Here is a 25,279-nt window from a genome sequence, read left to right as displayed (position 1 = left end):
AGAAATGAAGCAGAGTCTCATTTCTCACAGGTCTTGCTCTTTGCAGTCTCTGTGCTTAACTGATTTTGTCCCTTTCTGTGCCCTCAGTTCCTCCTGTGCTCAGCGGCTGCTAACCAGGACTGTGTAACTGCCTCAGATAAAGTGCTCGAGATCCTCATTTCTCTGCTCTTTAAACTGCCTGTTTACAGCTGCCTTTTGAATCTGCAGGTGTGGTCTGGAGTGTTCTCACCTCCATTTTGTGCATACCGTCCAAAGCCCAGGGCCTGTCACCTGAAGTCTGTGCTTGTACCGAGGGCTCCCCGATGCCTCAGGCTGGTGCAGCACAATTGCAAAGAGGAGGGAATAGTGGCAGGTTAGTTTTAAAGTCGGGTCCTTATGCTGCTACATATTGTGTGTCAATTGTTCAGCCCAGCCAGAGACAGAACTGTTTGCTTAATAAGCTGATGCTGGTAACACCCTGGGTGCTGGTGGCCAGAGGTGTCCCTTGGCTGAGTGGGTGGAAGGGAGCTGCCCAGCGCTCTTGTTCTCCATCACGCAAAGCTGTCCAGCTCAGCAGCAGGTCAACATTGCAGCAGGTCAACATTGCAAACATGAAGCATGCAAATCTCTTACATCCATGTCTGCTGAGATCTCCGACCTTTCAGCCTAAGGTGCACAAAGGCAATTGCTTTCTATCACACCGTTTATATTAGTGTTAAGCAATGCTGCTAAATCAGTCTGTAGCACAGCAACAGGGAAAAAAAAGCCTCTCGGCTCTTCAGGAGCGACTCTGATAAGCTGCCAGTATCTGCCCTAGCAGGTAAGCAAGTGGGAGGGGAGCTGCTGTAGATGGGAAGTAGCAGCAAAGGACTGCACACACTGTAGCCCCAGTGAAGAGAGCAGCTCCTCCTCGGGCAGAGCCCAGGCTCAGTGGCCACACTGGGAGTTATTCTGGTTGCACTGGTGCTGCGGCTGCCCTGCAGGTGCTGTGCATACAGACACACATTTGGGAAGATCTACAAAAGACTTCTGCAACTCTTGGCTGGATCGGGATATAAGCAATGCTAAACTCCAGCTTAGTCCGAAACAACCAGTTTACACCTACAATGGTGTCTGCTAGATTTTTTTTTTCTTCAGGGTATCCAGACAAAAAGAAACAAGAGGAGGAGCCTACATTTTCATTGTTTATCAGAAATGTATCTCATTTTGCTGTACATTCCTTTTTTTAGGACGTGTTATCTGTTTAAAAAAAAAAAAAAACAGAAAAAAGCAAAAGATAAAAACAAATGTGTAGTGAAAAATCTTCTGTAACTTTGGATTAAGAGGTAACTGATCTTTTTAAAAAGAGAGCTAAGTTATTTACTTTGTAAATGTGCTGATGGCATGGATCCATCTTACTGACCTCAGCATCCTTTTTTTTAAGATTTTGGGTTTTGTTTCCAATATTAAGTTATTTTAAATTGTGGTTGAAGCAATAGAAAATTGAAATATGGATTGTGCATGACTGTGTCTTGAGTGTAAAAATATTGCAGTTTGAAACTTGGACCTAAAGTATTGCAAATAAAAGTTATAAATACCACTGGAGTGTGCGACTGTGGCTTTTCCTATAGGAGGGGCTGGTGCTGTTTGACAAATTAGCATCAGGGCTGCCTGACACACCAGCCTGGATCATCTGCAGCTTCCAGAAGACCTTGTGGCCATGTGTGCTTGTAGCTTTGTCCTATGCCATTAGCATATGATGTCATGAAGCAGGACTTAGCTGCCAAGGCCCATATTTACCCTCTGCTGCGGGAGCTCCTTGTATCTCGTGTCCACAAAAGCAGACTGGCTACCTTTGTACTGCTCCCCAGTTTGCACAGCGCCAGCGTGTGATCTGCTGTTGTCTTTCTGCTGTTCCATAAAGAACCAATGCCTCTTCCAGATGAATAAGTGGAGTTCCGCAGATGGTGATTAGCCGCATGTCCTGCCCAGAAATCTTTAGAGCTGCTTCTTGAACACTGGTCACTTCAGCTCTTCTGCTGCTGCTCGCACAAAGCTGTGAAGCACACCTGGCCCCTGCTCGAGAGGGACGCTGGGGTTAGAGGCTCAGAGGTACCCTGGCCTGAGCGAGGCTGCAGTGCTGCTGTTGTGCCGTCCGCATCGCTGTGGGCTCATCTAGCAGATCATAGAATCATAGAATAACCAGGTTGGAAGAGACCCACCAGATCATCCAGTCCAACCATTCCTATCAAACACTAAACCATGTCCCTTAGCACCTCGTCCACCCGTGCCTTAAACCCCTCCAGGGAAGGGGACTCAACCCCCTCCCTGGGCAGCCTCTGCCAGTGCCCAGTGACCCTTTCTGTGAAGAATTTTTTCCTAATGTCCAGCCTAAACCTCCCCTGGCGGAGCTTGAGGCCATTCCCTCTCGTCCTGTCCCCTGTCACTTGGGAGAAGAGCCCAGCTCCCTCCTCTCCACAACCTCCTTTCAGGGAGTTGTAGAGAGCAATGAGGTCTCCCCTCAGCCTCCTCTTCTCCAGGCTAAACACCCCCAGCTCTCTCAGCCGTTCCTCATAAGGCCTGTTCTCCAGCCCCTTCACCAGCTTTGTTGCTCTTCTCTGGACTCGCTCCAGACCCTCAACATCCTTCTTGTGGTGAGGGGCCCAGAACTGAACACAGGATTCGAGGAGCGGTCTCACCAGTGCTGAGTGCAGAGGGAGAAGAACCTCCCTGGACCTGCTGGTCACGCCGTTTCTGATCCAAGCCAAGATGCCATTGGCCTTCTTGGCCACCTGGGCCCCTGCTGGCTCACGTTCAGTCGCTGTCAACCAACACCCCCAGGTCCTTCTCCTCCAGGCAGCTTTCCAGCCAGACTTCTCCTAGTCTGGAGCTGCTCAGGGTTGTTGTGCCCCAAGTGCAGGACCAGATGCCGCATACCTGAGGGTTTCAGTTCTTTGTAGCAGCACTGGAGGAAGGTGAGCAGGGTGTCCAGCCCACCGGGTAGGGGCACGCACCCCCACGTTCTGCCTCAGCCTGGCCCCAGGCCGGGCCCCATCTCCGAGTCACACACGGTTCGGTGTCCCCCTGGTCCAGAGGGAGGTGTCCGTGCCCATGGCGGGGGGGGAACTGGATGATCTTTAAAGTCCCTTCCAACCCAAGCCATTCCGATCCCCCGTGTTCGCACACACCCACAGGCCCCTCGCCCCCCGCTCCCTCTCTCGGTGCCCGGCTGAGGCCGCCCCCCGCGCACACGCCCGCCCAGAGCGCCCCCCCGCGGCCCCGCGCCGCGCGTCCCGCCCGGGCGAAATGGCGGCCGCGGCCCTCCCTGCAGCGCGCGGGGCTGAGGCGGCTCCCGCAGCGCCGCGGGAAGAGGGATCCCCGAGCCCGGCCGCACCTGCGCGTGACTGGGCGTGGAATCTAGAATGGCTGCGGGGAAAGGGACCTTAAAGCCCGTCCAGTCCCACCCCCGCAGGGACACCTCCCACTGCATCAGGTGCCCAAGGCCCATCCAGCCTGGCCTGGAACCCCTCCAGGGATGGGGCAGCCATAGCTAACCTGGGCAGCCTGGGCCAGGGCCTCACCACCATCATAGAAATTTCTCCTTACACCCAGTCTAAATCTGCCCCTCTCCAGTTTATCCCCATTGCCCCTCTTCCTACCACCACAAGCCTTTGTAAACAGTCCCTCCCCAGCTTTCCTGGAGCCCCTTCAGGTACTGGAAGGTCACTACAAGGTCTCCTCGGAGCCTTCTCTTCTCCAGGCTGAACAACCCCAACTCCCTCAGCCTGTCCTTATACAGGAGGTGCTCCAGCCCTCGGATCATCTTTGTAGCCTCCTCTGGACACGTTCCAACAGCTCCATCTTCTTGTTATGTTGTGGATTCCAGAATCCCAGCACTCCAGATGATGTCTCACAAGAGAGGAACAGAAGGGCAGAATCCCCTCCTTCAACCCACTGGCCACACTTGTTTTGATGCAGCCCAGGACACAATTGGCTTTCTGGGCTTCAGGCACGCATCACCAGCTCGTGTCAAGCTTCTCATCAACCAGCATCCCAAGTCCTTCTCTGCAGGGCTCCTCTTAATCACATCATCCCCCATCCTGTATTGAAACCAGGGATTGCCCTGACCCAGATGTAGGAGCTTGCATGTGGCCTTGTTGAACCTCACAAGGTTCTCACAGGTCCTGTCCAGGTCCCTCTGGATGCCATCCCATCCTTCCGGTGTGGCACCTGCCCCACTCAGCTTGGTGTCATCTGCAAACTTGCTGAGGATGCCCTCGATCTCACTGTTCATATCACTCATGAAGACATTAAAACAGCACCGGTCCCAGTACAGATCCATGAGGGACATCACTTGTCGTGGATCTCCATCTGGACTTGGAGCCATTGACCAATACTGTCTGAGATCCAGCTATATGAAACCAGATCAAACCAAACCTGTGCATTATTAAATCAGATCCAGCCATACTGGTGCATTATTAAACCAGATCCCTGAGCACCCTGCCTGCCCAACTTTAAAACCCTTTCAGGGCTTGGGGCTCCACCACTGCCCTGGGCAGCTGTCCCAGTGCTGCGAACTCTTTCAGTGAAGACATTTTTCCCAGTATCCAATCGAAACCTCTCCCTGGCGCAGCTCGAGGCCATTCCCTCTCATCCTATCATTGCTTGGGAGGCAAGCCCAGCACTCACTTCACCACAACCTCCTTTCAGGAGCTGCAGAGGTCAATGAGTTCTCCCCTCAGCCTCCTCCAGGCTAAACAACCCCATTCCCTCAGCCTCTCCCATAACCGCTGTGCTCCAGACCTTTCCCCAGCCTCATAGCCCAGCTCTCGACACGCTCCAGTGCCTCAGTGCAAAGGTAGGAGCTGTGGCTCCTTGCACAGTGCCTGCCCAGCCATGGCAGGCTCAATGCTGACTCCTTTGGAGTGGAAGAAACCTTCAGCCTTCATAACTCCTATCAATATGAGCAGCACTGACCTGGCAGTACCAGCAATTGTTTTTCCCCCAGAAGTTGCAGGAGATGATGACACGGTACTCAAAATGCTGGCTGGAAGCTACAGTGTTGGCCGCTCAACATTAACATCTGGGACCACCCTCTGCACCGTAACCAGAACACGATGGTGTGGGAGTCAGGCTATCAGTCTTCCCTGCAGTTTCCTAGAGCAGGAATTCAAAACAGAGAGGATTTAGTTGAGACAAACAGGAAAATTATGGGTGAGGTGGAGCTCTTCTACCCCCGAGAGCACTGCTGCGTGCCATGCTCAGCAAAGTCCATCCATTAGTCCTGAAAAGGAGACAAATAAGCATCAGCCTAAGCCTAACGGGGCCAGGGGAGAGCCACAGCGATTCAGAGAGCTCATCCCCGTGGAGGGAGGAGGTAAAGGGAATGGGAAGGCAACAGTGAGGACAAAAAACTGGGCTTCAGTAAAATAAACAGCATTTTCAGTAAATAAAATTTTCAGCCTGGGGTTGAGGGCTGAGGAGCGGGCCTGAATTACACCGTAAAACCTAACAGGACTCCCGAGACACTGCTGCTGCGCACCCAGGGACACGACGAGTCCCTAGACCTGAGGCTTTGTCTTCCCAAGGGTGAGGGACAGCAAGGAAGGCTACAGAATGGAGCCCACAATGAGCTGGGAACTCACATGGGCAAAGTAGGAAGCAGTTATGAAGTGTCAAGTGGAGGGAGAGAACTGTTAAGTGAACAGCTGAGATTCAGCTTGCTCAAGAAGAAAAATGTAAGATGTCAATTGGGTTCATCCCAGAACGATTTCTTTTATCTGAAACCAGCTATTTCAGAAATTACTGAACACATTTATTTTTTTTAAATCTTTTATTTAAGTTACTTCAATTTGAAAAGTATATATAGAAAGGCTGAAATGAAATATTTTCCAGCTATTTCCCTCTGTTTTAATTTTTGGAAGCCAAAACTCTCTGCTGAAGGTGGCCCAAGCGTATACATAAATGCAGGCCCCTACAAAAACACTCCTCATTTTCCCACAAGTTATCACTAATCATTAAAATATAATGCCCAGCTCTGGTAACATCTGGTCTTAAATGCCTGTGTCTGTCTGAAAAGGCAAGCTCATCACAAACATATTGCATCTACCTTGCTCATAAACCAAAACCCCACGCACCTGGCTTTGCTTTCTGTACATGGCAAGACGTATAACAGGAAAAAAAGCCCCCAGAGAGGCAGGCACCATCCCCTGCCTGGCTTGGTCTCTCTTGCAGGGAGCAGGCAGCAGTGCAAGCCCCTTTCAACCTGCTCTTACCTTGGCTTCGACTGGGATTGCACATCTCTGTGCCTGGGTGAGAGGAGAAGCCAGAAGCATCTGCAAATCAGCACAGCCAGCCATGTTCCCAGGTTGGATCAGCTCCTGCTGATGGGTGAGTTCTGCCTGCTACAACTACTTCCAAAAATTAATAAATGCAGAGGTACAGATATTCTGCTTGGTCTCAGCATGCCTGGTCCTCTCACAGCTACCAGCACTGGACTGCGATGCCCTCAGGGCAACACTGAAAGCAACAGAGTTCCACTTCCAGCCTGAGCAGCCCCCTGCCTCCAAGTCATGGGGACGAACTGTGGGAATGTCTTGAGCCAACGTAATTATCACAGCCTGAAAATCATCACTTTTACCCACTCCAACCCGAGCTCCCTCCTTGTCAGACTGCACACAACAAAGAATTGCTGGTCAAGCTCTCTCTGTCCGGCTGACACTGGAGATGACCCTTATGTTGATGCTGAAATGGGGTTCAAAGAACACAGCCAAGAGACTCGCCCTTCAGCTCAGAAGTGAGATGACTCCGTGGCCTTGATGAGCTCAAGCCAGCTCTTGGATCAGGCAAATACTGGGGCAGGGACACATAAGCCTCCAGTGTCCTCCCAGTTGCCTCAGTTCGCAGAAGGGAGAGCAGCCTGGCTGTGCTGGTTGCTGTCACTGAGGAACCTTCTTCAGGCTAAACACTGACCCAAATCAATCAGTGACCAAGTCAACCCCTCCTTACTGCACCCGTCTCTTAGGGAACAGCCCCTGGAGAAAAGTCTGTCTGAAAAGGGAGTTATACGACACGATGTATTCCACTCTGCCTCAGCGTACTCTCCTGGAAGCCTTGCTGCCCTAGGAGCTGCAGTGCAGGCCTTTAATGCTGGAACAGCAGCAGGGTGCTCCCCACTCCTACGGTGAAGACGTGCCAACAGGCTGCAGCCACTGCTTGCCACTCCACTGAGAAGCAGCCATTGTGGCACGAAATAGTGTCTAAGGAAAAGTAAGGCAAACAAGTCTTAGTGCAGGGCTAGGACAGCCCACATCGAGCTGCAGTTCCCCATGTGGCTTGCCCAGACTCTGCTCTGTACAAGAAAGTTCATGCTTTTTTTCTTTTTTCCAAAACTATTTCAGTTTATAAATGTGTCCACGAACAAGCAACTCTGAAGCTACGAGTTTACAGAGAATTACGCTTGCCTGTGGGGCTGTGAACCACATGTAGTTCACATCTGACAAATGCTCTGCATGCAAAATGGCTTGAGCCCAAGCTGTTTAAAAAGAAAGCTGGATTTAGGTACTTGGTACACGCAACTAAGCTGATGGTGCTATAATATCATTCATAGCTTTACATTCCATTTCTGACATGTCAGAGAAAGGAATGATCCTTTTGGAGCCCTGAGGAGACTTCAAAACCTTTTCTGAAAACATTAATCAACTCAGGGTCATTTTATAAATTATAAAAATTACCCAGAATGGCTGAAGTGGTTCACAGAAATCCAAACTTCCTGGCTGCACAAAAGGCAGAATAGTCATCCTTTAGCTTCACTTTCAAGAGCAGAATTTGCAACCACATACAACCCATTTCCAAGAGCTCTAGAACAGCAAGCCTCTAACACTGCTAGTATCACCGCACAGCATGACGACACTGAAATGTCGGCTATGAGGAAACCCTGCCAGCAGGATACGTGCAAAAGTTAAAGGAAAGCTTGTACCAGAACCCTGCTTTGAAGAAAAAGTGAAAGGATACCTGTCCTCCATTGCACTCAAGTAAAAATTCAACCAAAACATCGCCTCTGCCAGCAATAAACAGGTACAAAATACTGAGAGTGAAACTTCCTACCTTGCAGGGTACAGCATTTTGTTTTACAAACCTATTATGTGCTTGTCATCTACAAACCTTGTCATGAGCTAATTTTGTGCTCTCTCACTCTGGTGCTACCCATCACATCTAAAGAAGCAAAGGGAGCGTCACTCCATTTTTAGCATCACGTGGATTAAACAAAGCCTCCTTAGCAAGGAGGCTCCCATTATTGTATTTGTCCTCTGAGCAAAACCACAGCTGAATTGTGAGGTGCCCTTCTCTTAGCCAGAGATATCAACTTGGGAAATCAGCTTGAGGTGGAGAATAGAAGAATAAGGAAGTCAACTTGAAATCCTTTATGCAGGCAAAGCTCTTATTTGCTGTGGTGTTCAAATAGGCACTGCAAGACCTGCCCATCTGTTTTAATGTTGCCCTGGAATGCCTGGTCTTAAGGGTATGACCTGTAACTGAACTCCTTGAGTAATGACATTTTGCCAAAGACAGAAACATCTGACCTGTAGCAGTAACGATGACATTCATCCAGAATTTTCTATCCCTATATGGGGATAAGAATTCCAATCAACGATTAAAAAAAATCCCCGTCCCAAATACAGCCTCACAGCGGACAAGGACTGAGCCACGTGAATCCACCCTGTGACCATGGAGATGCAGCCATCCTGCCTGCATCCAGTCCCACTGCTGAGAACAGATGATGCTGTGCTGGGAACGTGTGAGAACAGTCACAGGCATTTCCAGCTTATGTGCTGAGAGCTCCTGAAAGATGCTGTGGGGGAAGATGGTCACATCTTAATAAGCTTATCTGCTAACATTCAGTTTGGCCCCTCTTCTACTGTATTTGCTGCATCATGAACATATATATGTATAAATGTGTATTCTTCCCTCTACAAAAGCCTCTCTCCCCATTATCCGCGATAATGTGGAGAGTTAGAGGGCTTTTTCCTTTTAAAGCGATTATGATTATGTGCAACCTTTGCTCCCGAGTCATTCACACAGAAAGCACAGACAAGCACCCCTGCTGCGAGGTGACAGCTCTGTCTGGCTCTGCGGGGCTTTGGTATTCATAGCTCCACGAGGTCATCGCTGGAAAAAACCTTGACGGTGATGCGACCTGGCACCTCGACTGCTTCTCGGCTCCCTCTCCCTTGGAGCTGCAGAGTCTGCTGTTCTCTGGGGTCATTGGGTGAAGCTGTCAGCACCGCCTGTCCGAGGAACTGGTCACACAAGATGTTGCTGTTCCAGACCTAGAGACAAGGGAACAGAAATAAACCCAGCCAATGCAGCGCTTCTCTGACTCTCCACCCGAGAGGGTTGTGCTGGAGGAGGATCATCTCCATTAAACCCTTGAAAAAGCTGTGAGGAGAGGGCATCCACCTAAATTTAGCTAATTGTCTAGAGAGCATGTGGGAGATTCTGGATTTGCATGCTCATTTACATACACTATGCAAATAAGGAGCTAAATGCAGCTTTTTGCTTTCTAGGTCAAAGCTTGCCTAGAAGAGGATTAAAAATTACCTGTTTGAGCTCATCAGCAGTAAAAAATCTATGTGTGATCAGCCTGTCTGTGCTACTCTGCCTGTTTGTGCTCACCTCTGCAGTGCTCTCAGTGCTTTTCCTCTGAGTGTTGTTGAGCCAAGTCCACACTGCTACACCAAGGGACAGACGTGGCTTTGGAGTCCTTGGACATCTCATTGTCACTACTGCAGACGGGGTTGGGCATATAGCAAGCAGCAATTGCAGGGCTGTTAATAGTGGGGTTTGCTGCTTGTCTTATGTGCCAGGCTTTGTTTGGTCTGTGAAGTTCATTAGTATTTAACTTTTAGTTATCCTGGAAAAGTCAAAGTGTTTGAGCTGCATACTGTAGAGAGACAGGGTGAGGTTTCATGTCTAAATCAAATCTTTATTAAGGATTAGGCAATCCTGCACATGCCAAGAACACAGACCATGTTCCATCACCTATTGTAACAGTTCCCTCTAATCCATAACCACAGTCTGTGGCTTAGGGGGTGACACTGCTATCATCCTCCTTCTATTTATAACATTTGTAGAATACACATTAGCTCAGAGGAGCCCCACAGCACGGGAGGATTGGGCACCAGTACTGCATTAGGCAGTGAGAAGTCAGGGAAGTATCTTTTCTTGCAACACAGTGCTACAAAGATATTTCAGTTTCTTGTGCTTAGGTGTCACAGTGAATTGATTCACAGACCTCCCTGCACTGATGAAGAAGACACACTCCTTAGTATTTGCCTAATACTAAACACCCGGGTATATCAAACTGAAATGCCGCTCCACTCTCTCAAAGTTTTTTTTGACTGCCTCCTCTAAACACTAAGCTCTGTTTCTCCAGCTAGCACAGAGGTAAGCAGCATGGTCTAGTTCCACAGGACTAGAATTGAAGGTAAGAAAACTTTAGTAGTCATAGCTTTGGTTTTATTTCAGACAGTGACACTGGCCAACACTTGGCTTTTCTCTATCTCTCTTTCATCAGGTACCAAATGAGGCAAAAGGCAATCCTGTAAATTCCCTCAAAGCCTTGGAATGAAACATGTTTTCTGATCCGTAAGTGTCATTGGTTGCTGGTTTAGGGAAGACACCTAGGCTAGAGAATCAGTAGAGCAGCTGAGCACGGGGCATAGCCCCAGTGAGGGGAGATGAAGTTTTCAAACTTCTATCCTGAGTATCCATCACATGAAGGAAGAGTTAGCACACACCAAGCCCAGTGATGCTCTCCTCCCGGCCTTTAGCAGCCCACCCTGCATGGCTTATCTCACCTGGACAATGATAGGGCTGTTGATCTTCTTTCTGTAGAAAATCACTTGGGTGTCAAAGATGGCACTGGTGGTATCGTGTTGCACAGGGGAGCGCACGCTTTTGTTCTCACACTTGATCAGCACATAGGGATCTGCCCCTAAAACACAATCAGCAGCACAGCTCTTAAGACACAGAATGGCAGCTGAGACCAGCCCAGAAACCCAGCAGAAGCAACCCCCTCCTGTGCCTGGCAGCACCACTGCTACCGAGTACAGGAACAGGGCACATCACATCTACTGCCTGTCATTGGCAGAGGTTAAATATCTCGTTCTTGTAACAATTGGATGCTCAGAGATGGAAACCAGGCACCGTTTGCTGTGAAACCACCTTAGCCCTAGACTGAGATTGTGCTTTTTCCACTTCCCCTTGCAGAGCACCCTCCTGGCTCATCTAACAGGTCTTGGAAGTGACACTCGAAGCTTCCTGACTTTGCTGTAGGTGTGAGAGCCAGAATGCATCTGTGCACATGCAACCTGATACGTAGTGCTGGGCACCTGGGCCAAAATGGGGGGTGGAAACTGTTCATCAGCCACCGTTCCTATGGAGGCCAAGGACCAAAACTGCACAGAACCTTTTTTAGATCACTGAATGCACATCTCTGTGCTCACCCTTAGGCTGCCTAGCTTGGAAGTGCTGTCTACTGTATTCTGAAATGAGCATTAGTGTTAGGACATAGATTTAAAGAAGCAGTTTCTCTTCCAGAAAGTAAAACATTGCCAAAATGCAAAAACATTTTGTAGGAGTGCACTGGTTTCAACACAGTTTTCCATGGGAAACAGTTGAAGGAAATCCTCCCCAATTTGTCATTTCATTCCCATGAATCTGAGACAATTTCTTCAATTCTATCATTTGGATTGATTTAATTTCAAAGTTTGTGTTATCAAAAGGTGTATGTACCTATTACAGCTCCTAATTAATGTTTTCAATTGCACTTTAATTATATGTAACCCACTGAGACTGACATTCTAAAATGCTTTGTTTTTACACTGAACATTTTTACTTTGTTACAAATATTGGTATCTTTTTTCTATTCCAATAGGGAGCAAGAACCAATTTGGAAACACCTATCTTTAACCTCAAATAGAACAGACCATTCCACTTCCTGATTAATTTTTAATTAAACACAGGCACTACCATTTTTTTGTATTTCAAAACAACTATTTCAGTACATTTCTGTTATTAATGACAGCACGTCTGTTTTTCTACACCTTGCCAATTTTCAGACATGTTTTAAATAAACCTGCTGAATTAATGTAGTGGGACTCGTGATCATTTCTTACACGCATTGCATCACCATCTCCTCGAAAATGCCACCACTGGAATGACAGCCATAAGGCAGCGTCATTTTTAGGGCAGCTTTCATTTTTAACAATTCATACCCTGGATGATTTTCCTCAAACACATTACTTATTTGCAGGAGTGGATACCAACATCTCACACAAACAAACCCTGTAACAGAGACATCCAAAGCAGAAGGAGCTGCTTGCACTTATGAGAAAGAAACAGATTTTTCCGTATGCTGTGCTATGATTACACCTGGTTGGATATGTGATAGGCTGGTTACCCTGACAACATATCATACTTCCTATAGCAGGTAGCTATATATTGGCTTTTCTGATAGGCAATTACTTTCTGTGTCACTGAATGTGTGGATTTAGCTCGGGGGCACGGGGTGGCACCATGCTGTGTAATCAGTGATGGAAAAGCTACCCCCTTCGCAAAGAATTTGAAAAATTGATCTGAATAAAACGGGGTCTTGCATGAAATGGTGTCAACCACTTTGGTCAAAGGCAAAGAGCAAAGCAACATCTGATCATTAACAGTAATTAAGAGATAAGGGTCTGGATGACAGAGCTGTTAATGAAGGGACTTGTTAATTGAAAAGCAGAGGAAAGCAAACATTTGAAAGACACAGATCCAAATTCTCAGAAAGAGATAGAAAAAAAGAGGGAGTAGAAGAGGAACATGAAAGGTACCTGCACAGCACGACCTCACGGTGGCATTGCTGAATGGTCAGTTAGATTAGGAGGAATCAAGTTCCAGAAAAAAAGAAAGAAATGAGAGCTGCACATGTGGAATGAGATAAGGGACGATTTCAGCTACAGCTGGCCCAGTTCTTTGCAGCTCTGGGACTGGTTTATTTACAGTACGAAGACAAGGCAGAAAGAGCTACTAATGCGGAAAAGCAACAACATAGTATTTGCCACGAGCTGGGAATGAAAACAACCAGAGCTGCTACTCTGGGAACTGCTCTGGCAGCAGCACCAGGAGGACTGGGTTCAGTTCTCAGGCACACACACACGACTCAAGCCATGCCTCGAACCTCACGCTGTGTACGAACAGCTGTTTCATCCCAGCCCTACAGCCACGCTGCTACATTGGGAATTTGTATGAAGGAACAGTGTAAAAGAAAAAGTTGAAATCTGTAAAGGCCAGAAACACTTGAAAAGTACTGACATTTCTGAGGCTTAAAGAAATCTACACACAGTAGTTTCAGGCTACTATTGTTTTAGGTTTTGCCAATTGGACCAAAGATCTAAAATCCACAGCCTTCATGGCTGCACCAAACACAAAAGGCTTTCAGAACATGTTCTTGAGAAGAAGTTCTCGAAGATGTTCCCACTCTTCTCCAGCTAGACCACTCTTACTGCTATATGGAGAGCTATGACAAATTCAGTCACAGGAAAAAGGTATGGAACAAACAGAGCAGACACACTGCTGAGAGTCAAGCACAGCCCTGGGAAATACAATAGCTTGTTACAGCCTTTTGCAGTTGAGTCTTTGCTCATGCGATACCTCTTAGTTTCCCCCACAATACAGATAATAAAAGAGAGTCTTTCCACTGGCATCAGTAAATTCTCTCCGTTTTCTCTCTGCTTCCCTTCTCATGCTTTGACTGGATATTTGACAACTGCTTTTCACCTTCTCTTTCCTTCTATTTCTCAGACTGCCATTAAATGTACTTTTCTTACCAGGTAAGGTACATTCTGCTTACCAGGAATGTCACATAGTGGATCACAATACTCAGTTTAGATATGAAGTGGTGAAAGGCCATTAAACATGCAAATTCAACATGGGATTTCAGTGGGAAGACTTAAAGATGCAAAAGGTGATTTGTTCTCAAAGACAAACTCTTGGGAAAAGAGTGCGACAAACAGTAGCAAGAGTAATTCTTACAACAAATCTGGAAACGAGAGACAATCTCCAAGCACACAGTGATTCTTCATCTTCTTGAAAACCTGCCACTGCGCTTGACTCACAGCTGGATTAACTTCAGAACAAGCCAAGTCGGAGAGGTACTTTCAACAAAAGCAACCAATATGTATTGAGAATTGAGTCTAGGCAGCTAGATTCATCCACTATATTTGACAACAGCAAATCATCCATTATTTTTTCCAGATGAGACAATGAATCAAAGACAGCAGCAAGGAGGAGCTTTCCAATAAACATTTAAAATCGGCTTTAAACAATCTTCCTCTGGCTGAGAGCAGGGTTCTGATGACAACCAGCTCGTGAACAAGGCCGGGTGTGCACTTGCTATGCAATGTTCATTCTCTTACAGTTTTGTTTAAGTAGTTCCTCAGAAAATTGTGCTAAGCACAACACTCACATGACAGTGATGGGCTTATGTGAAGAACAGTGCATTCAAGTCTAAAATCCCTCTGGCTAAGTTGTACAAAAAAAAAAAAAGATCTCTTCAGGCTGCTTTTAATTTGTACAACTGTGTACCCCGGCATCAGAGAATAGAGACATCCTAATGTTTTCAGGACAGTTTGGCAGAGAGATGTAATGCTGTGTCTCAGAAGCTGCAGAATGAATCATAATCTCCTTGTTTACCATCAAGTTTTGTCTTCTTTCTGTGCTAAGGGCAGATAATGACAAACCAGGCTGGTGGCTGGACAAGGGGGAATACAGTTGACAGATGACACAGACTGAGCATAAGAAAAGCAGCAGCTTGAAAGCTGAGATGCTGCAGACCAGAAGGTGAAGGAGAAGTTGGTAAATCCTTGTGAAATGCAGTGAGGCTAATCAGACACAGCAGCTCACATAGAAACAAGTTGCCAACAACCTTCGCACCAGATAATGCGTAATCTTTGTGTGAGATCCTCATCACAGCAGGCAAAGACAACCACTTAATCTACCTGTTTTCTCCTTGAATAAACATATTGACTGTGCCTAACCTGAAAGGAAACCTCTACTTGTCACTCCCAGTGGCAATTGCTGTGTGGCCTCTTCCTTTGTCTCACAGTATTAATTAGAAAGCAGAACTTTTAAATCTAGTTCACATCAGGAAATGCACCAGGAGAAGCAGGTAAGACTGATATTTTAGTAAATGCCCTCATGTCTTTGAGGTCTAAACCCACTCCTGATAAAACTCGTCCTTTTGAAACACCTGGCTGCTATTTCTCTTTGAAACAAGCATGGGAGAGGATCCAGTGAGGACACAAGAGTGGGCAAGGCATTAGAAAGCAATCTCAGAATATGGGATATTACTTTCTAATGTAAATTTACAACCTAGCCAGGCATTTCTATATCCATGCACAAGAAAAAACGCAAACAAATGTGAGCAAACCTGTACTTTTTACAGTACCAAAAAAGGACTCTAGCATCAATCAGGAGCTTTGTTAAATTTCCCAGCAAGGTGCTCTTAGAAGGCAGAGTGCCAGTTATGGGCGTTAGCCTTGTCATGGCCCAGCTTGACTTTATTGTGTAACACAAATCTCAGCAGTGCACCTTTGGCTTCATGGCTTTTTTATTTACGCGCTCTCCCTACTTCATTTTTCTGAGACTGCTATAACATATGGCATTCTGCAAACAATAAGTTTCATTTAGGTTTTGCGTTCAAATCCTCGTATGTTTTAGATGAATTTAAAAATGGGACGTTGTTTCACACAGGGAAATCTAAACGCTTCAGAAAAAAATTGACAATGATTGATTTTTTTTTTCCAGCCACTTGATGAATTCAATACTAATTCACAAACAGTATCACTTGACCCCAATTACGTGCTTTTTCAGCAGATAAAATAATCAAACAGATGTTTTGCTTAGGTTTAAAAGAAAAATCTGTGAGTCCATTTGCTACAGCTCTTCACACAACAGGTCACCTTTTCAGTTCTGTTGGGGTAATCATCAGTCCAACACTGGATGCTGAAATCAAAAATGGAAGGAGATGCTTCAACTCAACCTGACCACGTGTGGTAGTACTGGGTCCTAAAGGTATTTGGGCTATGCTGTAGTTAAAATATTTGTTACACATTGGTTGTGAGTCCTATTTGTATATTCCTGAGGGTCTGCGTCACATGCACCAAATCCCACAATGCTCTCTGAGCTCCAGCCTGGTCTCTAGCTGCTGCAGGCAATTGTTTTTAATGTTCTTGTCAAGACTGTCACTGTGCTAAGGACTATGAAATGCTAAGGGTGGAGAATTGGCTTTTATTGCTTTACTGCAGGGGATGTTAGTGAAAAATATTTAAGGCATTTTAAAAGAAAAAAAAAGCACCTTAAAAATGGAAAAGTCCTTCATAGGGAAGAAAAAGAAGATACCACCTCTTTTCAAAGCATTGCTCTGCTATTCTTGTCACATCAGTCTCACCCATCCATCCTGCCTTGCTGAGAAGGTGCAGCCGTATCGCTTGTTTGACCAAGGCATTTGTGGCTCCCGTTTTTCAAGAAAATTACCAAGAAAAATGAACCAAATCAATTTTCTGTATCCCTCCCCTCCAACATTCTTGACTCCTGAAAAGACAGCAGACATAGCAGAAAGTGTCTTTCACAGCAAAAAGTACATTCAGTTACCATTCAGGGGCTGCCAGGAATAACTACGAAAAGGGGCCTGGAATAAAACTGTAGCTATCTGGCAGGAGAAATTTCACAGCTGCTTTGTGAGACTGAAGATGAACTATGCTACAGGTCTAAGTCTAATGCCTTCTCTGTCACATGAAGTTAGTGCAACTGAGCTCCACATCTGAAAACAAAGATTGCTGAAGAGATATCTGAAGCAAACACAGCAGATGTTTCAGTATCCCCTAAGTTTCCTGTTCCAATTTCACAATAGTATCTATGCTCCTTTGCTTTCTCCCTATCAGCCGCTCGGTGCTGGATGTGCCTACTTTTTTCTGTTGCACTAGTCATGGAAAATGAAGGTTGACAGATGGGAAGTAGGAGTAGAAAATGAAGAAGCAAATGGCAACTGGACAAATTTCCTAATTAACTGTCAATATCGAGAGCCAGAAAGACATTTTAGTGTCCTTCAGGACACTTCCTTTGATGTGTAGATACACAGTCCTATAAAAGTCATTTCACTTTTCCCTGTCCTAGCTTACCCAGCTGAAAACAGTTGTTTGAAAAAACATAATTTCCTCCTTGAAATGTTATTAAGCTTGGAGTAATGAAGAACAAAGTGCTCTGAAGGCTGTGAGGTGAGTGGAATACACTGCATGAGTCCATGAGATTCATCCATCTCCCTGGGCATTTTCCATTTAAAACCACAGAACCCCCCAAAAGTGAATTTCTTACTAATCCCCAGAAAAGGCTTCTCAGGAGGGTCTGGCTGTACTGCCTGCATGGACTAGCACAGACGACACATAACTCTTGCTGTTTTCTATCATCTTATTCATTTGATCTCTCCTTTTGAGCAGCTTTTACAACATGTTAAAGAAAAATATCCCATAAATCTTCTGTTTCTTTGGATGATTTCTGAATGCTTACATATCAACTCAGATCATCTTTACAGGACTAAAGAATTCCCTCCCACTCTTCCAGGCTCACTTTACACTTACCACCTGATCTGTCTTGTGTTTGTAAGCCCTCTGCAGAGTGAACTTTGATTTGGGTGACTCTGCGTGGATAGCCGCAAAGAAGATTCCAACATGTCATTTTAGGCTTATCTCCCCTCAGCTCCCTGAAAAATCATGGGAAAAGCAATTGGAGCAACAAACATCATGCAAACAAACAAAGGTTGTGGAAATCTGGCATTTTCAGAACATGAGATTTGTACTCTTTCCTCATGTACCATTTTGGAAGTTTGTGGTAGAGAAGTGACAAGCGTAAGAAATAAAAACAGAGCAAAGCAAAGTAAAGCAAATGTGTCAGCATCTGCATAGCAGCAAAAGTGATGGGAAAAGAAACTTTAAATCATGGAAAACAGTATCAAAGCAAGAAAAAATATCAGTGGTCCTGATTTCATGAAACACTAGTTTTGCCTTTGCAGGCCACCACCAGTTTCAAAGGAGATGGTCAAATAAATAAACAATACCAACTGTAACAGCAAGCACCAGTGCTCTGTGTTCTGGTCCAGAACTGAAGGCAGCTACAAAAGACTCAAACAGAATTGTCCACTAGGCTCCTAAGTAAAATATGAGCCATCTGGAGATTCTTGGAGGTGATCCTGGCCATCTCAAGGGCCTGGTTCTGGAGCAATAGGGTTATTTGAGAGCAATCAGTCAGCCATTTCCAAGAAGGTGCAGCCAGTGTGAGCGAGGGAAGATCTCATGCAGCTGTGAGGGCACCCCACCTGAGTTTTGATGGCACGTCTGTGAAGAGTCTCAGGATAAACTTTGTAATGATGCCAGGATGATATGTAGTTGGGATAAGGACATAGCGGCCTTGCTTAAGGATCCTCTTCAAGAACACAGTGCGTGTGTTGATGTACAGAGATGTGGCCACTCTTTCCTGCACTGTCAGCTTGTGCAGTCGATACCTTCTGTTGTCCTCCACCTACAGCCACAGAGCAGTACAGGGATACCAGAGCTAACAAGCAGTCTGACATAGTAGGCACATAATCCAGATGCATACAGCTGTATTTTCATTGCCCTTTTCTGAATACAAAAGCCACATTTATGTTTTGTTCTAAGCCTTCAAGCTGTGCTTAACTTTTAATATCCTCTTCGGGGAAGTGACATTTGCCACAGCACAGTGAAAATATAAACCTACTTCTTAAGCAGCTCCTGGGGGCAGAGACAGCCCTACATTCTTTTCTGGTAGTTCTCTTTTGTCTTCAGATAATTTAGGCCATGGTCTTCCAAAGGCCTTTAGTCATGATAATGATCCTGGTGGCTTGGAACTCTTCTAAAATAGAAAAACTATCAAATAGAGACAAAAATAGAGTACTGATACTTTTCTCAAGGTGTGATTTGCTTTTCCAAGCCTTTCTAAATTAGATATACAGGCATGAACAAGGACAGTAAGTTATACTACTTTCTGTGATGACACTTCTCATTAGATGTAGTTAACAGGTAATTGTCTAATAAGTGTGATACAGGTGTCAGAAGCTCTGACTGTTAAAAACTGGCTATATTTTAGGATAAGGCCATAGACTCAGTGTAGTCCCATTAACTATAGCAACGGATGATAAGATAATCCTGATCCTCAGTTAAAAAGCAGGTGCATAGCTGTTTCTCTTGCTTTCCTCCTTTCAATTCACATTTTCATTTTACTCAATTTGCCCTGAGAGTGCAATTAAATTTCTCTTTGGGAGCCCTTTGGTTCCTTTTCATATATGATCATTTCCTACTTGCTACTCCTGCTTTTGAAAACACTCTTGACTCTTTTTTTCTAAGTGGAGAAAGAAAAATGGCTGACTTCTCAAACTCATTCACTTGGCTGTATTTGCTGATTAAATAAAGGGAGGAGCCACCGGTAAGAAACCGAAAAAACCCTCTGTATTTCAAGTGTTAATATTTGGTTTTGTCTTCCTCTTCAAAGTCTGGGGTAGGAAAATCACTTAAAATTCTTTTGCATAGGGAAAAATGACTTAGGTTCCTTTAGTTCAACTAGGGTTAGAATTGAACTCAATTCAATTTAGTTCAAATAGACTTTCTACTGTCAGCTCTGGTGACTGCTTGCATTACACATGCAAAGCTCACGTTGAGAGCAGAGCCAGACAGATCCCCATCATGACAACCATGCCTCTATCTTCCCAAGATCTCATCACCAAGCTGAAACAGGGCTGCTGAACAAAACTCTGAATCAGCAGTGCAGGTGGCTGCCTACCTTGAATATTTCAAAGCCAATCGCGATGTTGTCTCCTTTCCTTTCTTTCTTGTATTTGCGGCGATCCTCCTGTTGTAATGAGACCAACACTTTGTCCTCAGTCTTCTTCACATCGAAGATGTACTGGTACAAGAGAGAAGAGGGTAAACTTTTAGAAATGCCTGTCCTCATGTAGGAGGTGCTCCAGCACCTGAGAGAACTGTGAGAGTGCAAGGGAGCTCTCTTGGTCTGATGAGAGGTCTGCAACTGTGATTATCTTTGATCTGATGACATTTCAGCTGTCCTAATGGGTAACAATCTGGAACTCATCAGGTGGCTGTAGGAATACATTTATACTTGGCTTAAATTTCCTTACTTTAAAAAGGGCTGGAAGCATCGCAATCCATCTCTGTACTGATAAACTTCACAGGAGGCCTCAGCGTCAGGCATTTCATTCAGGGAGAACAAACAGAGATTATCTCTAGACTGTGGTAGTATGTGCCACGGCAATTTAACAGCCCTAAGCTAACATAAATATGTTCCATTGTTGCTATTAAGAGCCTTTTAATCAATGAGCTTAGAGATAAAACTGGAATAAAAAGAACCTCCATTGCACCAGGCATCACACTCAACCATAACATGTATATTTTGTTCTCTGTGGCAGCTAAACACTTACAATGAAACCCAGACAAGTGCCTGGAATATGTCCAGAGTCATACAGGGAAATATCTCAATAAAATCACCGTCTGGAGCTGCAGCTTCTCCATCTACATCTGCATGACAGCATGAGCTGGTGGTTTGAGATTCACTTCTAGTCTGAGCAGCAAAGGCTGCACTACTCCAATATCCTGCTGTGAAGATATTGGGGTGCAGACAGAAACCTCCCATACAAGCGCAAAGAGGCAGGAACAAGAACATCTTCAATTAATCTAAAGGATGTGGTGAATTACAAAAGAACAGGAGGGTCACTTTTCAAAGTAATAACTAAAGCACTAGGTGCTCAGATGTCATTGACAGTAATGGAAGTTTTATGGCTGGATTTGCGTGCACTGGGATAAAAAAGGGCAGGAAGGTGAGAAGTGGAGTAAGAATGGATGAACAGATAACCTGAATAGTGGAAAGTTACCAGGCAGGATGAGACAAGGTTTTCCTTGTCTGTAATGGTGATGAGAGGGTGAGCTTGGAGAAGAGATACTTTCAGAATCTTAGATTAATGCAACGAGATGCTAACTAGATAGAGTGGACCAAATCCTCATGTGTTACATGAATGGAGTTCTGGCAGTAGAAAATCAGACTTGTTGACTTTCTACAACTGGGAAATTTAAAGAAGTCCAGGCAGGACTTTATTAATCTGTTACATCTGATTCATGCCCCAAACATGATGAAATCCTAATGCAAACGCCTAAACTCTTCTGAGAGGTTTCACAGAAATCACCGAAACTCGCACTGAATTAGCCTAGTCAGTGGACAGACACTGGCAACGAGATCTCTGCCAAATAGTTACTGCCAGCTCGTAAATAGAGTGGATACTTTAGAAGTCCTAGCTAAAGTGGATGCACTCCAATATCTCACTAAATATGAGGATTCCCACCTGGGGATTTTGAAGGAAGGTGTCTTTGTTGTCAAAGCATCCACCAGAGCGATTTAGCAGGGGCTCTGAATTCTTTGTCCAAGCTCCATGCATCATTTTCTTCTCCCAGGTCTTGTGGATACTGAAGTAGGAGGTATTCACTATCCGGCAGATGTCCACATCAGTGAAATTCTTACACCAGTCCTCAAACGTCATCCTATTCCATGGGGCAGCAGGAAAGTCATGGTTTATTTAAAAATAAACAGTGATATTCACACAAAGAGCCAAAATAACATGCAAACCTTTCCAATAATTTAAGAGAAGGCATTGCTCGAGGACAAACTGATTCTCTGAAGAGTTCTCCATGTGGAAGTACTTGTGAAGCCACAATCATTCTGTCTTAGAACATAATTTAAAAGAATATCACCTCAATGTGTTTGGTCAGCTCTGGTTTTATTCAGCTGCAGCACCTAAGCCTAAAGGATAGGTTGTATCTACCAGGCTGGATTTTTGATAACAGCACACTTTTCATGCTGAGTCCTACCAGCCTACTTGATTATCTGCTGAAGAAGATGCCAGACTGCTTCAGTGTATCTAAGCTTTAAGAAGACTAAAAATTATTAGAGTTCTAGAGATCTTGAAGACTTTTCATGCCCATGCTGGAAAGCACTGACAAATATGAAAAATCTTCAGCTGGAATTGTATTTACAGATACCTCAGTCACAGTTGACCTAGAAATCCTGCAGAAAGGCACAGTAGTCAGTAAAAAGGAATGACAGTGTGTTCAAAATTTGGCATTCTGTCATGTAAACCAGCCCATGTGTTGTTTTGGATTCTGAGTGAAGGTCCTAAATATAGATAATTGATTTTGAGGATGTTTGAAACCTATAGTTATTAAGAGCTACTAATTTTGCCCTACTAGCTTTTAATCTGCTTTTTCTGTTCTTTTCTGTCATCCTTTGAGAGTTTAAAAGTAACAGACTTTGTGCCAGGACTGGATAATCTTAGCCATTTGGGGAAGTTGGGTTTTATTCAAAGCTATTAAATGGCAGAATTAATGACAATTACTCAGGGTATACTCAGTATCACCAAACCCTTCACATAGCTCCCACTCACCAGAACTCTCCATCGTTCTCAAGAGTGAGTCCCATGCTCTTGCGTTCTGAATTGCTGACTTTCTTCCACTCCTCAGAACTAAAAAAAGGAAAAAAAAACCCAAAACAAAACAAAAAAACAAAACCAAAAAAGGGTGGGAAAAGGAATATTAAAGATGTTAAATAACTTAAATACTCTCACCTGTAAAAACAACTGCAAGTAAAATTCTCTTGTGGCCCTTTGTTATAAAGGTAATATTGGAGTACTGAAAGTACAGATGATGTTCAGGAAGAAAGTGGTAGGCTTACAGGAGGAGTTTTAAAACATTAATTGATTTGAAAGCTGCTAAAAAAGAAAGAGATGAATGGGAAATTGGCACAACTAGATCAGAACCTTAAATTGCCTTTGTCACACCCTCCCTTAGGACACTTAAACAACTAGTCTGGAAAGTCATACAAGATTGATTCCATTCCCTAAAGGCCCTTCAAAAGAAACCTGGCTTTTCTCCTCAGGAGCTTGTTGAACAATTCACTTCTACTGGAGTATTCTCATTGTCTTTCATTTTCCTTAAATGAAACAGGCCCAAGGTCTGAGTTTTCCCCAGAGAGCATCGGAGAAGAAACTGTTGCAGCACAAGCCTAGTGTCCAGTTTCCAGAGTGATACTGCACGGCATGGACACTTCATTGCTGGCATTAGCAACTTAACTCTGCAATGTCCCCTGGAGGCACCTGCCTCTTTCCACTGACTGCAGGGGAGCACAGGATCTGACCTGCAAGCAATGTGATGCTTAAATCACACAGCGTGACAGAAGACAGCATGAGCCTCTTCCTTAATGTGTTACATTAGACAAACAGAGCCACAACTCCTCACTTCCTTTCCAAAAGCACTTGGAGGATAAAACCGAACCTGGTCAGCAGGATGGAAGGGAGGCTTTGTTCTGTAATGGAGATTTCCTTAACCTATCTGGAAATTCTCAATGGCCAAAACCCAAGGGCCAACCTCAGAGCCCTCAGTATTTCCACTGGAACAAGTGGCAACTAGCACAAGGGCTGGTGGAGAACCACGAGGGCTTAAGTTAAATGAGACACAGTAGCTCTTCTTCACATTCTTCGCATTTCACCTGAACCAAACTCTTTGAAAATAATAGATGTTTGCTAGCTAAAGTATGGAAGATAAGAACATAATATACTGTTTTTCAGAACACTGCATTATTAAATGCTAACAGCGGCTGGTAAACATAGTGTACAACTGTAACATCCTAGTTAAATGCTGTTCATGTGTAAATTGCCAGTGATGGAATACATCCTCTCCAGCAATCATTTCTGTCTCTGTAGGGGTGCCTGCTAAGCTCATGGCTCACATTAAAATTCATTAGAAAATAATATAAGAACTCACAAATGTGGCAATTTTACAGCATTTTATACCAGTCACTTCAATTACCAAAGAATAAACAACTTCTACCACCCCCAACAGCTAGTGATTACACATGAGAAACTGAGTCACAGACAAACATCAGTGGTGAAGCTGGGAACAAACCTTACATTCTCGGCTCATCACCTTAATCATAGGCTATTTTCCTGCCCAGGCTCCAGTGCGCCAGAACAACAATGTATACAATAATCTAAGGCCCCATTACCTCCCAGCTCCCCAGGATGTGCCCCTCTGCTATACTTGGGAAGAGATGGTACAACGGTTCAGCCATCACTGAGTACTGCAGACTGATGTGGTGCCTTGCAGTGGTTAACCATGTATCTCATGCCCAGTGGCCCTAATCACAGTTTTGTTCCTTTGAGACTGGATTTGCAGCACTTACTTGTCGCTCCAGGCACCATTCCACTCTCTTTTCCCCCAGGGGTTCCTCAGCCTGATCATGAACAGCTTTTCTGCCTTAAAAGAGAATATGAGCCTTTCTCCAAGACGCAGCTTCCGAATTGCAGTAACTGAGTAGGCATGACCGATGATAAGACCCGTCGCTGTCTCCGCTTCATTGGGAATGCCTGAGGAAGCCTTTAGCACCACCAAAACCAACAACAACAAAAAAAAGAGAACTTGCATCACTGGAGGCACCTGACAGCCACAAGGGGCTTGTTTTCTTTCTCAGAGACATACGTTCCCTTCCCAAGTGATTTGACTGTGCAGTAAAACAACAGCACTGGGGTTCAAACCCAGTGTCTCACTAATTCAGTCTTTTGCATGGTAGTGCCAGACAAGCCTGAGCAGACAGAAGCCCCAAGCACAGGAAAATACTCCCTACCACAGACATTGTCTCCTCCTGGCCTCAGAATTAAACATTGGGCTGATGGACAACCCTTTATCAGCCCTTGTCATCTTTACAATAGGGCTTTTCTGGATATTGGTGACTATCCTTGATTGGACACTGAGGGCCTCAGGATTTAGCTGGTGAGTTTCTGTGCTGGAGTAAATTTGATACCAGGAAGAACTACTGGTAGTGGGTGACAATAGAAGGAACAGGAATAAAATCTTTCTAGCCATTTGTCAAACCTGCCCTGTAACTCATGCGTGACCTAAGAGGGTTCTTTTACATGGCAACTGGCAGATCCACAGGCTTGCTTAGGAACTGGGTTTCCTCCTCACAGTCTTCACTTAAGAAGTCTAGTTTCTAGCAGTAATCGGACAGTAAAGCACCCTGCTGCACCACCTAGGCCTGATCAGATGCTGATCTAGGAATACATAATTGTCAAGCTCTGAAAAAGACCACAATTTCATTTAATGCCTCCAGATCAAAATCTCCTGAGCGCATCTGAAAACAGAAAAGCAGAATCATA

The 25,279-nt window shown here is 45.0% G+C and overlaps 1 protein-coding gene across 4 annotated transcripts in view; it reads right to left on the bottom strand.

Annotated features, from left to right (window-relative positions):
- Positions 1–5,779: 5,779 nt before the first annotated feature.
- The window catches only part of CAPN6 (calpain 6), a 61,668-nt gene continuing 42,168 nt past the window's right edge, over positions 5,780–25,279 (bottom strand). For 3 of the 4 annotated variants that reach the window (XM_069867839.1, XM_069867838.1, XM_069867841.1), the window contains 8 exons: positions 24,307–24,500; positions 22,514–22,591; positions 21,419–21,614; positions 19,849–19,971; positions 18,371–18,573; positions 17,637–17,758; positions 10,818–10,954; positions 5,781–9,287 (listed from right to left, as the gene is read on the bottom strand). In XM_069867839.1, coding sequence (XP_069723940.1) covers positions 9,105–9,287; positions 10,818–10,954; positions 17,637–17,758; positions 18,371–18,573; positions 19,849–19,971; positions 21,419–21,614; positions 22,514–22,591; positions 24,307–24,500 — 1,236 coding nt within the window. In that variant the 3' untranslated portion in view covers positions 5,781–9,104. Of the gene's footprint in view, positions 9,288–10,817; positions 10,955–17,636; positions 17,759–18,370; positions 18,574–19,848; positions 19,972–21,418; positions 21,615–22,513; positions 22,592–24,306; positions 24,501–25,279 lie in introns of all 4 variants that reach the window. The other variant, XM_069867842.1, reaches the window with a different exon arrangement.

Source organism: Phaenicophaeus curvirostris, chromosome 13, assembly GCF_032191515.1.
Source record: "Phaenicophaeus curvirostris isolate KB17595 chromosome 13, BPBGC_Pcur_1.0, whole genome shotgun sequence".
Classification (NCBI taxonomy): domain Eukaryota; kingdom Metazoa; phylum Chordata; class Aves; order Cuculiformes; family Cuculidae; genus Phaenicophaeus; species Phaenicophaeus curvirostris.
The sequence above is the reverse complement of the archived record's forward strand: the minus strand, read 5'-3'. Positions and strand labels throughout refer to the sequence as shown.